This window comes from Podarcis gaigeae (genome assembly GCF_964106915.1).
Source record: "Podarcis gaigeae genome assembly, chromosome: Z".
In the NCBI taxonomy this organism is placed as follows: domain Eukaryota; kingdom Metazoa; phylum Chordata; class Lepidosauria; order Squamata; family Lacertidae; genus Podarcis; species Podarcis gaigeae.
The window spans coordinates 50841782-50855780 of record NC_139691.1 but is presented as its reverse complement, the minus strand read 5'-3'; the positions used below and the strand labels follow the sequence as shown (position 1 = coordinate 50855780).

At 43.9% G+C, this 13999-nt stretch overlaps 1 protein-coding gene across 3 annotated transcripts in view; it reads left to right on the top strand.

Annotated features, from left to right (window-relative positions):
* LOC310836897 (UDP-N-acetylglucosamine--peptide N-acetylglucosaminyltransferase 110 kDa subunit) overlaps positions 1-13999 on the top strand; it is an 80578-nt gene that overhangs the window by 47394 nt on the left and 19185 nt on the right. For all 3 annotated transcript variants that reach the window (XM_083722764.1, XM_083722763.1, XM_083722765.1), the window contains 4 exons: positions 2579-2668; positions 6127-6252; positions 9543-9713; positions 9827-9943. In XM_083722764.1, coding sequence (XP_083578890.1) covers positions 2579-2668; positions 6127-6252; positions 9543-9713; positions 9827-9943 — 504 coding nt within the window. The remainder of the gene's footprint in view (positions 1-2578; positions 2669-6126; positions 6253-9542; positions 9714-9826; positions 9944-13999) is intronic.

Below are 13999 nucleotides of genomic sequence, written 5' to 3'. Positions count from 1 at the left end.
AAGACTTAGGCCCGGTTAGGACATATCTAGGGTTGGAAGTGTGCTGGGCCCAAGATGGCAGCTGCCTAATTAGTCAGCAGAACAAAGTTAAACAACTACTGACTACATACAGGATGCAGGATTGCAAAGGGGCAGTGGTGCCTATGGATCCAGGTTTCATAAAAACACTTCATATAGATGAGAGCCCTGAATTTGAACATCCTGATATATATCATTCTGTAATTGGAAGTTTATTGTATCTAGCACAGTGGTCCAGACCTGATATTAGCTACGCAGTAGGCATATTAAGTAGATTGGTCTCAAAACCCACACTAAATGCCTGGAAAGGAGTCAAACAAGTTCTGAGATACCTCAAACAGACAATTGGCTATATGTTACAATTAAATTCTTCAGAGGATGAAACGTTGAGTTGCTACTGTGATAGTGACTGGGGAAATTTGCCGGATAGAAAATCTGTCACAGGACTAGTCATAATGGTCGGTGGAGCTTTAATCAGCTGGCGGTCACGTAAGCAAGACGTTGTAAGTGTGTCATCAACGGAATCTGAGTACGCCGCATTGAGTGAATTGTGTAACGAGGTGATTTATTTCAAGCATTTGTTAGCAGATTTAAATGTAAATTGTGGAGAACCAGTACGAGTTTACATTGATAATCAGGCTTGTATAACCTTAAGTAAAACAGAGGGTTTCAAATCACGTTCCAAACATATCTCTGTAAAATACCAAAATGTAGGTTGCTGTGTAAAAGACAATATAATCACATGTACTTATGTATCAAGTGAAGAAAATTTAGCAGATGTATTAACTAAACCATTGGCAAAGATAAAGAACAAGCAAATGTGCAAGGGTTTAGGTTTGCTGGAAAAATAATCTCCTACATAGGTGTTATTTGATGTTAATTGTCCAGCAGAATCTGTGAGGGGGTGTTCAGTTTCTGTTAATTGATTCTCATGAAAACATACAGATTCTGGCTTCACACAATTAACTCAAGGCAGCGTCAATTTACTCTTGGCAGAAAGCCAAGGTCTGCTTGACCTAGAAACTACTTTCTCTGATTGGTTAACGACCAGCACTCAACTCTGTTATCTAGGAATGCTAGCACAGTTTGTGTTAGGAGGGTGTGTTAGGAGTAGAAGTGCTGTGTATGGTTAAGAGAGAGAGAGAAAGAAAGGATTTATTTTGCTTTGTTTTGTATGCAGAAACTCTGCTGGTTTTATTTTTCCTTTTAATAAATCCTGTAAATAGTTATTCTGAGTCTAGCTGACTAGTCATTCCACCTCAACTAGCTTCTTCGCTGTGCAGGAAAACTCTGCTACGTTTGGGCTAAAGCCATTAGAGCTATGCCTGACACTTCAAAGTTCCAAGAGGAGGAGACTCTTGAGAGTCCCATGGACTGCAAGAAGATCAGATTCTGAAGGAAATCAGCCCTGAGTGCTCACTGGAAGGACAGATCCTGAAGCTGAGGTTTCAATACTTTGCCCACCTCATGAGAAGAGAAGATTCCCTTGAAAAGACCCTGATGTTAGGAAAGATGGAGGGCACAAGGAGAAGGGGACGACAGAGGACGAGATGGTTGGATAGTGTCTTCAAAGCTACCAGCATGAGTTTGACCAAACTGCGGGAGGCAGTGGAAGACAGAAGTGCCTGGCATGCTCTGGTCCATGGGGTCATGAAGAGTCGGACACGACTAAACAACAACACAATCATCTCCTCAAGGCTTTTTATAAAGCACATGCACCACCGATTTGGTGCTACCATCTCTGCAGGAACATCAGCATTTCCCATGTGGAATCTGTCGGAATCGTCCCTCGAGTCCAGTCCAGGGCGAGACATTTGATCTTGCGAGGTTCAAAGCTGTCTGCATTTTGGGATTGCTCGGTGATGCAGATCAGGTGCTGGAGAGTCGAAATGGGACGGTGGGAAATTTCCTGATGGCAGTCAAGTTGTTCTGACACTTGAGATCATTTAGGCACCGACAGATTAGACCAGGCATCCCCAGCCTTCGGCCCTTCAGATGTTTTGGACTACAATTCCCATCATCCCTGACCACTGGTCCTGTGAGGTAGGGATCATGGGAGTTGTAGGCTAAAACATCTGGAGGGCTGCAGGTTGGGAATGCCTGGATTAGACTGTTTGCTTGACTAAAACCCAAAGTCAGTAGCTGTTGTGGGGATAAGCCACAAGAGGGAAGCTGTTGGGCAAAGATTCCCACATTGCAGGGGGTTAGCCTAGATGAGCCTCGAGGCCCTTTCAAACTCCCTAGTTCTATGATTCTATATTAGCAATTGCTTCATCATGGAGGAAAGCTGTGATGGTTCATGCGCTTCGTAAATTCTGGCCTTTTCCTGCGATGTTTGGGAAAGATGGGCTTTGTCTACTGTTTTTCGGCCTGTGTTTTGCTGCGCCTCACATGCTCCCTCCTCAAGTGACCCTCAAATGTATTTTATACAATGGACTTTTTATTTCCATTCTTTGTATATTGTATTGTTTTATTGCGATGCCCGACGCGAATAAAGATTCCTCCATTCATTCAGTGACTCTGGTCAGCCTCAGTTCTAAGCAGTTCCTCTCTTTCCTAGGTCTTCTGCTATGCCCTCAGCCCCGACGATGGCACAAACTTCCGGGTCAAGGTGATGGCTGAAGCAAATCACTTTATTGACTTATCTCAGGTGAGAGCTCTTTCCCCCCTGTATATCCTAAATACGATCTTGCCCAGGCAACCTTTTCCGGAAGATATTTGTCATTTTGAGGAGTTTAGCGATCTGATATAATAATAATAAGAAAAATAAGAATAAATTTTATTTATACCCCGGCCAAGACCAAGCACAGGGCGGCTAACACCAAATATATAATACATTAAAAACACAAAATCAAACGATTGGTTTAAAATACAATTCAAATCACATTTAAAATCAAAATAAAATTCAGAGATACGGTCATCTCTTCCTGCCTCTGTTTACTTCTCTGTCTTTTGCTAAAGCTCTTTGATAGCAGAGAACAGCCTTTTAATGCATAATCTGGCAGAAGGAAGAAGCTATAATGCAGGATACCATCTGTTCTTGGATGCTATACGCTGTTTGGACGAATGTGCAATATCAGAAGAGGGGGCTAAATCATGAATAATATGCACTAGTAGATTCTTCAGGTATCTGAAGAAGTGTGCCTGCACATGAAAGCTTATACCCAGAACAAACTTAGTTGGTCTCTAAGGTGCTAAAGGTAAAGGGACCCCTGACCATTAGGTCCAGTCGTGACCGACTCTGGGGTTGCAGCGCTCATCTTGCTTTATTGGCCGAGGGAGCCGGCGTACAGCTTCCGGGTCATGTGGCCAGCATGACTAAGCCGCTTCTGGCAAACCAGAGCAGCGCACGGAAACGCCATTTACCTTCCCGCCAGAGGAAGGTACCTATTTATCTACTTGCACTGGCATGCTTTCGAACTGCTAGATTGGCAGGAGCTGGGACCGAGCAACGGGAGCTCACCCCGTCGCAGGGATTCAAACCGCCGACCTTCTGATCGGCAAGCCCTAGGCTCAGTGGTTTAGACCACAGCGCCACCCGCGTCCCTCTCTAAGGTGCTACTCGACAATAATATATATATATAGAGAGAGAGAGAGAGAGAGAGAGAGAGGTATATATATATAGAGAGAGATGTATAGATATATAGATATATATATAGATATATTTCGACTGCACTAGCTAGTGAGGCAAACCATCCAGGCTAGCGATCAATAACATTTACCGTATTTTTCGCTCTATAACGCGCACCTGACCATAACACGCACATCGTTTTTAGAGGAGGAAAACAAGGGAAAAAACATTCTGAATGAAACAGTGGATGTATCATTTTTGTGCTTCATGCTGTGGCCACAGACATGTGATCTGATGGTGAATTTGAGGTGACCCAATGCAAAGATCCTGAGGATCCATGTGGATCCATGTTTGTAACCACGTTTTTGCACCATTGCAGCCCCAGGCAACAGTGAGTACGTGATTTTTGGGGGGCAGGCTGTAGCCATGGACATGCTATGTGATCTGATGGTGAATTTGAGGTGACCCAATGCAAAGATCCTGAGGATCCATGTGGATCCATGCTTTGTAACCACGTTTTTGCACCATTGCAGCCCTGTTTTTGCATCAGATCATTGCTATGTGATTTGATGGTGAATTTGGGATGACCCAATGCAAAGATCCTGAGGATCCATGTGGATCTGTGCTTTGTAACCACGTTTTAAGTGGGGAGGGAAGGAAAAATATAGAAGGGACAAGGAGCACGAGAGGGATGTGCGGAGAAGCAGCTGGCTAAGAATGCAGGAGAGGGGTTTAAAGGGGGGGGAAGGAAGGCAAAAGTCCACCCACCCACTCAAGCCAGCCCTCTTTCTCTCTCTCTCATCTGCATGTTTTCCGCTACCTGCCGATCCCCCAGACGCAGCAGCAGCAGCGGAGCAGGGACGCTCTGCTTTCCTCTCTACTTGCCTGGAGGGGAGGGGTTGCCTGGAGGGGAGGGGATTTCACTGCTCTTTGTTCCGTCTGAGCAAACATCAACTGAAACAGAACAGGGTGGGCAGTAAGACCCTGAGGCAGAATGCAGGAAAGTAGCAGCCTTCTCTCCTCCGTGACGGCGCAATATGATTTTTGCCATGCACTTGGGACAAATGGCTCCAGGGACCACACATTCGCTCTATAACACGCACAGACATTTCCCCTTACTTTTTAGGAGAAAAGATCTGCGTGTTATAGAGGGGAAAATACGGTAAATCAGATTTTTGGGCATAGCTCGGAAAAGCATGTCTGAACTCATGGCCGAAGCGTTGTGCAACCGGGGGCGGGGGGGGGGTCACTTAGCCGCTTCTCAGGGGCTTCCCAGTGGCAGGTCGAAGTTCTTGCTTGGTAATGTATATAACAGGATGGATTTGATTTAAATCACTAGTCGGTGTCCAAACTCTTTTCAAGGAGGGCCAGATTTGATGAAGATTTGAAGCGAACATGCGCAAGGGCCAGCCAAAGTTGTTGAGCTTTTTTTAGGATTGAAAGGATCTCAGCCTAGCCCTTGCCTTTGCGCTGTAAGCCTTAACTCTTAACAGTAATTCTTAGCCTAAGCCTAACCCTACCTCCAGCCTTAGCCTTTGCCCTCCCTAATTCTAAACCCTAGTCCCTAACCCTAAACCTAAACTACATTTCAAATGATTCCTGGATGCTCTCAAGTCATGGGTGCAGAGTAGTGCTTCAGATACCCTGCCCACTTTTTGTCACGGAGCACGTATCCAGAGTATGGCAATCTGGCCAAAACAGCTCACTTTCCTGCAGTGTGGGATTTTGCAAAAGCAACGGCAAGTGCACCGTATGAGGGAAAGAAGCTCAGAAGGACCATTCGAGGGCTCGGACATCATCGCCAGGTTGTCAAGTCAACCTTAGCAGATGTACTACTACTACAGTGGTACCTCGGGTTACATATGCTTCAGGTTACATGTGCTTCAGGTTACAGACTCCGCTAACCCAGAAATAGTGCTTCAGGTTAAGAACTTTGCTTCAGGATGAGAACAGAAATTGTGCTCTGGTGGCAGCAGGAGGCCCCATTAGCTAAAGTGGTGCTTCAGGTTAAGAACATTTTCATGCTAAAGCTATTTTGGGTCATCTGCATACCATCCCTTGCTTTTTCAGTTGTTAACAGTCGCCAGCAGGTTGACCATACCCACTGAATCCTACTACCCTTCAGAGAAAATCCCCAACCCACCCTCCCACTATACAGTGGTACCTCGGGTTACATACGCTTCAAGTTACATATGCTTCAGGATACAGACACTGCTAACCCAGAAATAGTGCTTCAGGTTAAGAACGTTGCTTCAGGAAGAGAACTGAAATTGTGCTCCAGCGGCAGCAGGAGGCCCCATTAGCTAAGGTGGTGCTTCAGGTTAAGAACAGTTTCAGGTTAAGTACAGACCTCCGGAACAAACTAAGTACTTAACCTGAGGTACCACTGTACCACTACTTTATTACTTAAAGTACCCCACCCATTTGACTGGGTTTCTCCAGCCACTCAGAGCGGCTTACAACAAGAGATGAAAAACACATTAAAACATCAGCCATTCAAAACTTCCATAAACGTGCTTCTAATGTTTGTGTTTTAGGTCCCGTGCAATGGCAAGGCGGCTGACCGCATTCACCAAGACGGCATACATATCCTGATCAATATGAATGGCTACACCAAAGGAGCCCGCAATGAGCTGTTTGCTCTCCGGCCGGCACCGATCCAGGTAAAGGAAGTCACAGTGAAATGTTCATCATACAGTGATCCCTTGATTCTCAAATTTCATCTGTTCCGGAAGTCCATTCCGAAACCAAAGCATTCCCAAACCAAGGTGCGCTTTCCTATAGAAAGGAATGCAAAAGGGATTAATCCTTTCCAAACTTTGAAAAACAACCACTCAAACAGCCATTGAACATGAATTTTATTCTCTAACAAGACCATTGATCCATCAAATGAAAGCAATCATCAATGTTCTGTACTATAAAATAAATAAGACAGTATGGTAGATGATAGAAATTTTTTTAAACAAAATTCTTGCCTGCACTGATAATAGTCATTGTTTGGATAGGGGGCTTCTATCCGTTTCCGCAGTCACACGGTCCATCCATTGGTCTATCCATCAGTAGCTAAAGTCATTGTTTGGATGGGGGGGTTCTATCCGTTTCCGCAGTCACACAATCAATTCATCAGTAGCTGAACTGGGTCCACACAGTCACAAAAACAAATTGACCGAAGAACAGAAACACAAAATAGCAACATCAAAAGCACCAAACTTAATCTGTTCTGGAAGTCTGCTTGACTTTCCAAAAAATGTTTGAAAACTGGAACGCTTCCAGATTTTCAGAGTTTGAGAACCAAGGTACCACTGCATGCCCAAAATATTCTTTACCGTAGTCGTAAGATGTTAAGGCTGTGAGGTTAAAAAATGTGATTAAGACATTAATATTTACAACCAGAGGAAGGTTTTATTTTTGGAAGAATAAATTTTCAGAGTGGTATTGACAGTCCTATCAAAAATGACTGATTTGATTCTATTTGGACTGCTTTTCTGCTGTACTTGATTGGAAGGAGAAAAAGACTCATTCCCTTCATACCATTTAAATAATTTAAGTAAAAGAATAGCATTATGGCATATGTATCCATGTTTGTTAACGGATGTGGTTAAACAATTTTTAAAAAAAAAACAATTTAGGCTGAGTTTCTGCACACATGGAAAACTTTAAACAAATCCTTCTTTCAGAATGGCTTTCGATGGAACTTAAACAAAAAATCTTTAGAAAGATTTTTCCTCCCAAAGAACTTTATTTTAAAAATCCACTTTAAATTGAAAAAATCTGATTTAAGAAAATCCTTAATTATGTGATCAACTATCTTGTTTTATGCGGCCTTTTTGTAGATCTTGCCGAAAGACACGGTCCTCTTTAAGAAGGTGGGGTGTGGGTTTTGGGTTTTTTTTGGCAAACTCTGGATATCTTGTCAGAGGCCTTCCTCTTAAAAAAGAGACTGCATAAATTTAACCCAAGCTTAATTTTTGGCAATTTATAGAAGAAGATTTGCACATGGACACTTCCTTTTTTGTCAAAATAAGCGTATGTACCGTATTTTTCGCTCTATAGGAAGCACTTTTTCCCCTTCAAAAATGAAGGGGAAATGTGTGTGCGTCCTATGGAGCGAAGACACCATAGTCCCGCGACCCTCTCCCAGCTGGAGAGGTGACGCGCGGCAATGGCAGGAGCCTCCATAGCCACGCGTCACCTCTCCAGCCGGGAGAGCGCGTGTGGGGCTAAAGAAGCCATATCCCCGCAATCCTCTCCCAGCTGGAGAAGTGACGCGTGACTATGGCAGCAGCCTTTCTGCTGCTCCCTGACCTGCTCTTTGGGGCTGGTGGTGGGCTTCCCCCCGCCAGCCCCAAAGAGCAGGTCGAAAGGAACCTGAAGGCTGGAGAGCGAGAGGGGTCGGTGCGCACTGACCCCTCTAGCTCTCCAGGCTTCCAAGGTAGCTGCCTGAACGCACCTTAAACGGCACCTTGTTTTAGAGCGGGAAAACAAGAGGGGGAAAATTCTCCCACTCTCTGCGCAGCGCTTCCTGCCGCTTCACTGAAGGGGCGCTGGGCAGAGAGCAGAATAATTTTTTCCCCTTGTTCTCCCCCCTCTAAAACAAGGTGCGTCCTATTGTCCGGTGTGTCCTATGGTGCGAAAAATACGGTATATTATTTATTCATTTAGGTAACCAAGTTGGTCTGACACAGTCAAAATATTATTACTTAGTGTATCTGAAGAAGTTTGTTCTTTATATTATTTATATTATATTATATTATATTATATTATATTATATTATATTATATTATATTATATTATATTATATTATATTATATTATATGTGATGGGATAATGAGCTGCTTGTGCGTAAAAGCTTGATCCCTCTGGGGTTTGGCTGGTCATCCAAACCGAGGCACTAACGGAGCCCCCAAAGCATGGCTCCGTCAGTCGCTGGTAGAATCTGACAGTGGGCGTCTACGGAACTTAAAGGTAAAGGTAAAGGTACCCCTGCCCGTACGGGCCAGTCTTGACAGACTCTGGGGTTGTGCGCCCATCTCACTCAAGAGGCCAGGGGCCAGCGCTGTCCGGAGACACTTCCGGGTCACGTGGCCAGCGTGACATCGCTGCTCTGGCGAGCCAGAGCCGCACACGGAAACGCCGTTTACCTTCCCGCTGGTAAGCGGTCCCTATTTATCTACTTGCATCCGGAGGTGCTTTCGAACTGCTAGGTTGGCAGGCGCTGGGACCGAGCAGCGGGAGCGCACCCCGCCGCAGGGATTCGAACCGCCAACCTTTTGATCGGCAAGTCCTAGGTGCTGAGGCTTTAACCCACAGCGCCACCTGCGTCCCTTGTCTACGGAACTTACGCCAACATAAAAGCAGTTTGACGGACATGCGCCTTCGTGACTCTCTGCGTGACAGTTTCCGGCGAAGGGTGGGAGTTCCTAAGGGGGGTCTTGTTCCCTCTTCACTATTCTCACTAGAAGTATCCCAGAGCCTCCCCTCCGCTGTAACTCCTGCACTCCCCCTGCTGGTTCCTTCTTCTGCTGCAGAGTCTCTCCTATTCTCCTGGAGCCTGTCCACCACCTGTCCTTCCGATGGCAGTTCCCTGACATTATTATATTATATTATATTATATTATATTATATTATATTATATTATATTATATTATATTATATTATATTATATTATATTATTTCAGTGTATCTGAAGAAGTGTGTACGTACACAAAAGCTTATACCAAGAACAAACTTAATTGGCTACTGGACACTCTCTCTATGTAATTCTTGAATAAGTTTTTATAAAACAAGAAGCTCTGGATATCTTGCCTCGATGCCTTATTGTATTTTAATCTTTTGTTGGAAGCCGCCCAGAGTGGCTGGGAAAACCCAGCCAGATATGGGCGTGTAGAAATAAATTATTATTATTATTATTATTATTATTATTAATTAACAACCCTCATTTGTTTGCCTTCCAGGCAATGTGGCTGGGCTACCCGGGAACCAGCGGGGCCTTATTCATGGATTACATTATCACTGACCAGGAAACATCCCCGGTGGAAGTGGCGGAGCAATATTCAGAAAAACTGGCTTACATGCCCAATACCTTCTTCATTGGTGATCACGCCAATATGTTCCCGCATCTGAAGGTATTTGGGAAGAGGGGAACAGCCTGCTTCGTATCCCGGTCTTTTTTTCTTGGAAAAAAAGCCCAGATCCAAATTGGCGTGTTTTTCAGATGTATTATATGTCTTTCTTTCAGAAAAAAGCCGTCATCGACTTCAAATCGAATGGTCACATCTACGACAACCGGATTGTTTTGAACGGTGTCGACCTGAAGGCATTCCTCGACAGCCTGCCTGATGTGAAAATAGTGAAGGTCAGGAAAATCCGGGCATGTGTAGGTGGTTTTGGAGTCTAGCACTCAATAATAATAATAATAATAATAATAGTGGTAGTAGTAGTAATAATAATAATAAACTTATTTGTATCCCGTCCGAAACTGGACTCAGGGCGGCTAGCATCAAATACATCACATTAGTATAAAATCAAACATTATTATTATTATTATTATTATTATTATTATTATTATTATTATTATTAAATTTTTACTGCAAAGTAAATACATCAAAACAAAAGCATACATAAAGAATAATATCCAATAAAACAGAAAGAAGGGAAAAGTAAAGGAGGAAAAGAAAAAAATGCAAAGAAAAGTAGAGTCAAAGAATAAAGAAAAGCATATTTCAATACAATAAATACTGTTTTGCAAAATAATAATAATAGACTTCCATCACTCTCACAACCCTTCCTTTCACCTTTCATATTTTATCTGTATTTCAGTATTATTTTCATCTGAATATATAAATGTGTATATATGTATATTTCCCCTTTTCCATTCACCAGGTCGTTCTAGACACAGCCAAATTTTTACATTTGAACCTTGTCTTTCTAAGTAGTCATTCAAGCAATTCCATTCCTCCTGGACTGTATTCATTGGCTTTAGTCTTATTATATCCGTCCATTTCTCCAGTTCCAAATATTCACATAATTTATATAGCCACTCCTCTTTGGTCAGTACCTGGTTACCCTTCCAGTACTTCGCCACGAGAATTCTTGCCGCTGATGTTGCATTCAGAAAAAATTGAGTTTTTTCTTTTAGAATATCACTGTTCAATATTCCCAAAAGATATGTTTCTGGTCTTTTACTATGTGAAGTTCTTAGTAACTTTTTAAAAAATCAAATAATAATGAAATTACCTCCTAAACCAGGCTTCCTCAACCTTGGCCAACCTGCTGTTTTGGGACTACAATTCGCATCATCCCTAACCTCTGGTCCCGTTAGCTAGGGATCATGGGAGTTGTAGTCCCAAAACATTTGGAGGGCCGAGGTTGAGGAAGCCTGCCCTAAAAACAAGTCAGGATCAAATTGAAATCGAATTAGACGGCTTTCTGCAGGCAGGATGGATATATCATTGATGAAGTCAAATGAATTAGAATAGTAAATAAGGAGATGGAATATAATGGATTGTTATAATTACATGCAAGAAAAGAGGGCAAAATATGGAAACTGGGGTGGGGTGCGGAAATCCAAGGGGTTTGTTTAATCCCAGTATTGTATATATGGAAAATGTTTGGAGTGTATGGAAATAAACATAAAAGATTGAAAATAAGAAACTTGAAAGAAAAAAGAGAAAGCACGTTACAGTTGCATCTCGGGTTACAGACACTTCAGGTTACAGACTTTGCTAACCTGGAAGTAGTACCTCAGGTTAAGAACTTTACCTCAGGATGAGAACAGAAATTGCGAGCCAGCGGCGTGGGGGTGGCGGGAGGCCCCATCAGCTAAAGTGGTACCTCAGGTTAAGAACAGTTTCAGGTTAAGAATGGACCTCTGGCGCGAATTAAGTTCTTAACCCGAGGTACCACTGTATCCACAAGAGAAGAGCTTTCCCACAGGCATCGGACCAACACATGAGGAGTAAATAATAATAATAATAATAATAATAATAATAATAATAATACCGTACTTTTCGGACCATAACACACAGTTTTCCCTCCCTAAAAGATAAAGGGAAATGTGTGTGCGTGTTATGGAGCGAATGCAGGCGGGAGGAGCCGCTCTTGCTGGCTTTTCGGCAGCCTCTCCTCTCCTCCTCCGTCGCTGGGAGGGAATCTCCTCTCCTCCTCCGTCGCTGGGAGGGAAGCCGGCACAGCTGAGTGCAGTGTGTCTGCCTGCTTGCTGGCTTTTCGGCAGCCTCTCCTCTCCTCCGTCGCTGGGAGGGAATCTCCTCTCCTCCTCCGTCGCTGGGAGGGAAGCCGGCACAGCTGAGTGCAGTGTGTCTGCCTGCTTGCTGGCTTTTCGGCAGCCTCTCCTCTCCTCCTCCGTCGCTGGGAGGGAAGCCGGCAACAGCTGAGCGCGTTCAGATTCTCAGTGTCTGCCTGCTCTATGGTTCTCCCTTACACACATGTAAGCGGCTCTGCTTTCTTTACAATGAGCCGGAAGGAGGGACAAAGAGGGCATCCCCTTCCGTCCATCCCCCAGCACCTCACCGGTAAATTCAAACAAAGCGGCTTACAAGGCTCGTGTCCCTGTGTCTCCTCCTCCTCTTTTTGCTCCCGTTCAAGGCAAGGCAGCTGCACAAATGTGAGTTCCCCCTCTCTCTTCCTTCCTTCCCTCCCTCCCTTCCTCTTCCAACTTAAAACAATATTGGGGGGCGGCCAGGTAAGCCCCACCTCACATACCACAATGGGGGGTGGGGGATGACTCCCTCAAATATTTAATGGGGGGTGAAGGCACCTAGGCCCACAGGAGTTGGCTGCTTTGCCTAGGACAAATGTGAGCTCTCCCTCCCTCTTCCAACTTCAATAAAATATTGGGGGTGGGCAGGTACAGGTAAGCCCCATCTCACAGACTGCAATGATCTCAAGACAAATGGCAATGCCCATCGGCATGGGGGGAGGATGACTCCCTCAAATATTAATGGGGGGGAGGCACCTAGGCCTATAGGAGTTGGCTGCTTTGCCTAGGAGAAATGTGAGTCCCCCCCCCTTCCTTCATCACTATATTGGAGATACCATACATTACTGACAGTTCCTTTATCATTTTCTTGAGGAAAACTGTACCGGTATTTTCTTGCAGAAAACCTCCCCCATTCTGATAAGGATGATAAAGCAGAGAAGACTAGCATATAAGATTCCTTTTAAACTAGAAGTAGTAAAATATGCTAAGGAGCATGGAAACAGAGCAGCAGAGAGACATTTTGGGCCACCTCCAACAGAAAGAATGATAAGAGATTGGAGGAAACAGGAGGATCAGCTGCAAAAAGCAGATAAAAATAAGCACACTTTTCGTGGACATGCTGCAAAGTGGCTACAGTTGGACGTGGCCATGAAAGAATGGATCACACGTCACCGCAATAATGGCTTCACAGTCTCCACAAAAATGATAATATATGAAGCCAAACGCATTGCTTTAGAGAAAGGCATTCATGATTTTACTGGCTCACCATCATGGTGCTACAGATTTATGAAGCGATGTGGCCTTGCTATGCGCACGAAAACTAGAATTGCACAAAAAATGCCAGAAGAATATGAATCTAAGATTCTGTCTTTTCATAAATTTGTAATTGATGCTAGGAAGAGAAATGGATTTGAAATTGGCCAGATTGGGAATATGGATGAAGTCCCGCTAACCTTTGATGTGCCATCTAATAGGACTGTTGATCTGAAAGGTGCCAAAACTATTGCTGTGAAAACCTCCGGACATGAGAAAACCCATTACACGGTTGTGTTGTCTTGCTGTGCAGACGGCACCAAATTGCCACCCATGTTAATTTTCAAAAGGAAAACATTTCCAAAAGAAGTGATTCCACGAGGAATTGTTGTACATGTTCATGAGAAAGGATGGATGGACGAAAATGGAATGAGAGTATGGGTTGAAAAAGTGTGGTCCAAACGTCCTGGAGGGCTTTTGAAAAAACCTGCCTTATTAGTACTGGACCAGTTTAGAGCACATATTGGCGAAACTACAAAAAAGTGCTTTAAAGAAGCGAAGACTCATCTAGCTGTAATTCCTGGAGGTCTTACCAGCCAGTTGCAACCTCTCGACGTTTCCATCAACAAGCCATTTAAGGTTTTTATGCGAGAAGAGTGGAACAAATGGATGGCTGCTGGTAATCATGATCTGACACCTACAGGATGAATGAAGAGGCCCACTATCACTCAAGTTTGTGAATGGGTGAAAACATCATGGCACTTGGTGAAGGAGGAAATTGTTGCACAGTCATTCAAAAAATGTGGCATTAGCAATGGTTTGGATGCAAAAGAAGATGAGATTTTATATGAAGATGGCGAAGAAAGTGATGCCAGTGATTGTGAGCAGCTGAACTTCATAGATTCTGACTCTAGCACTGATGAGTTCTTGGGGTTCACA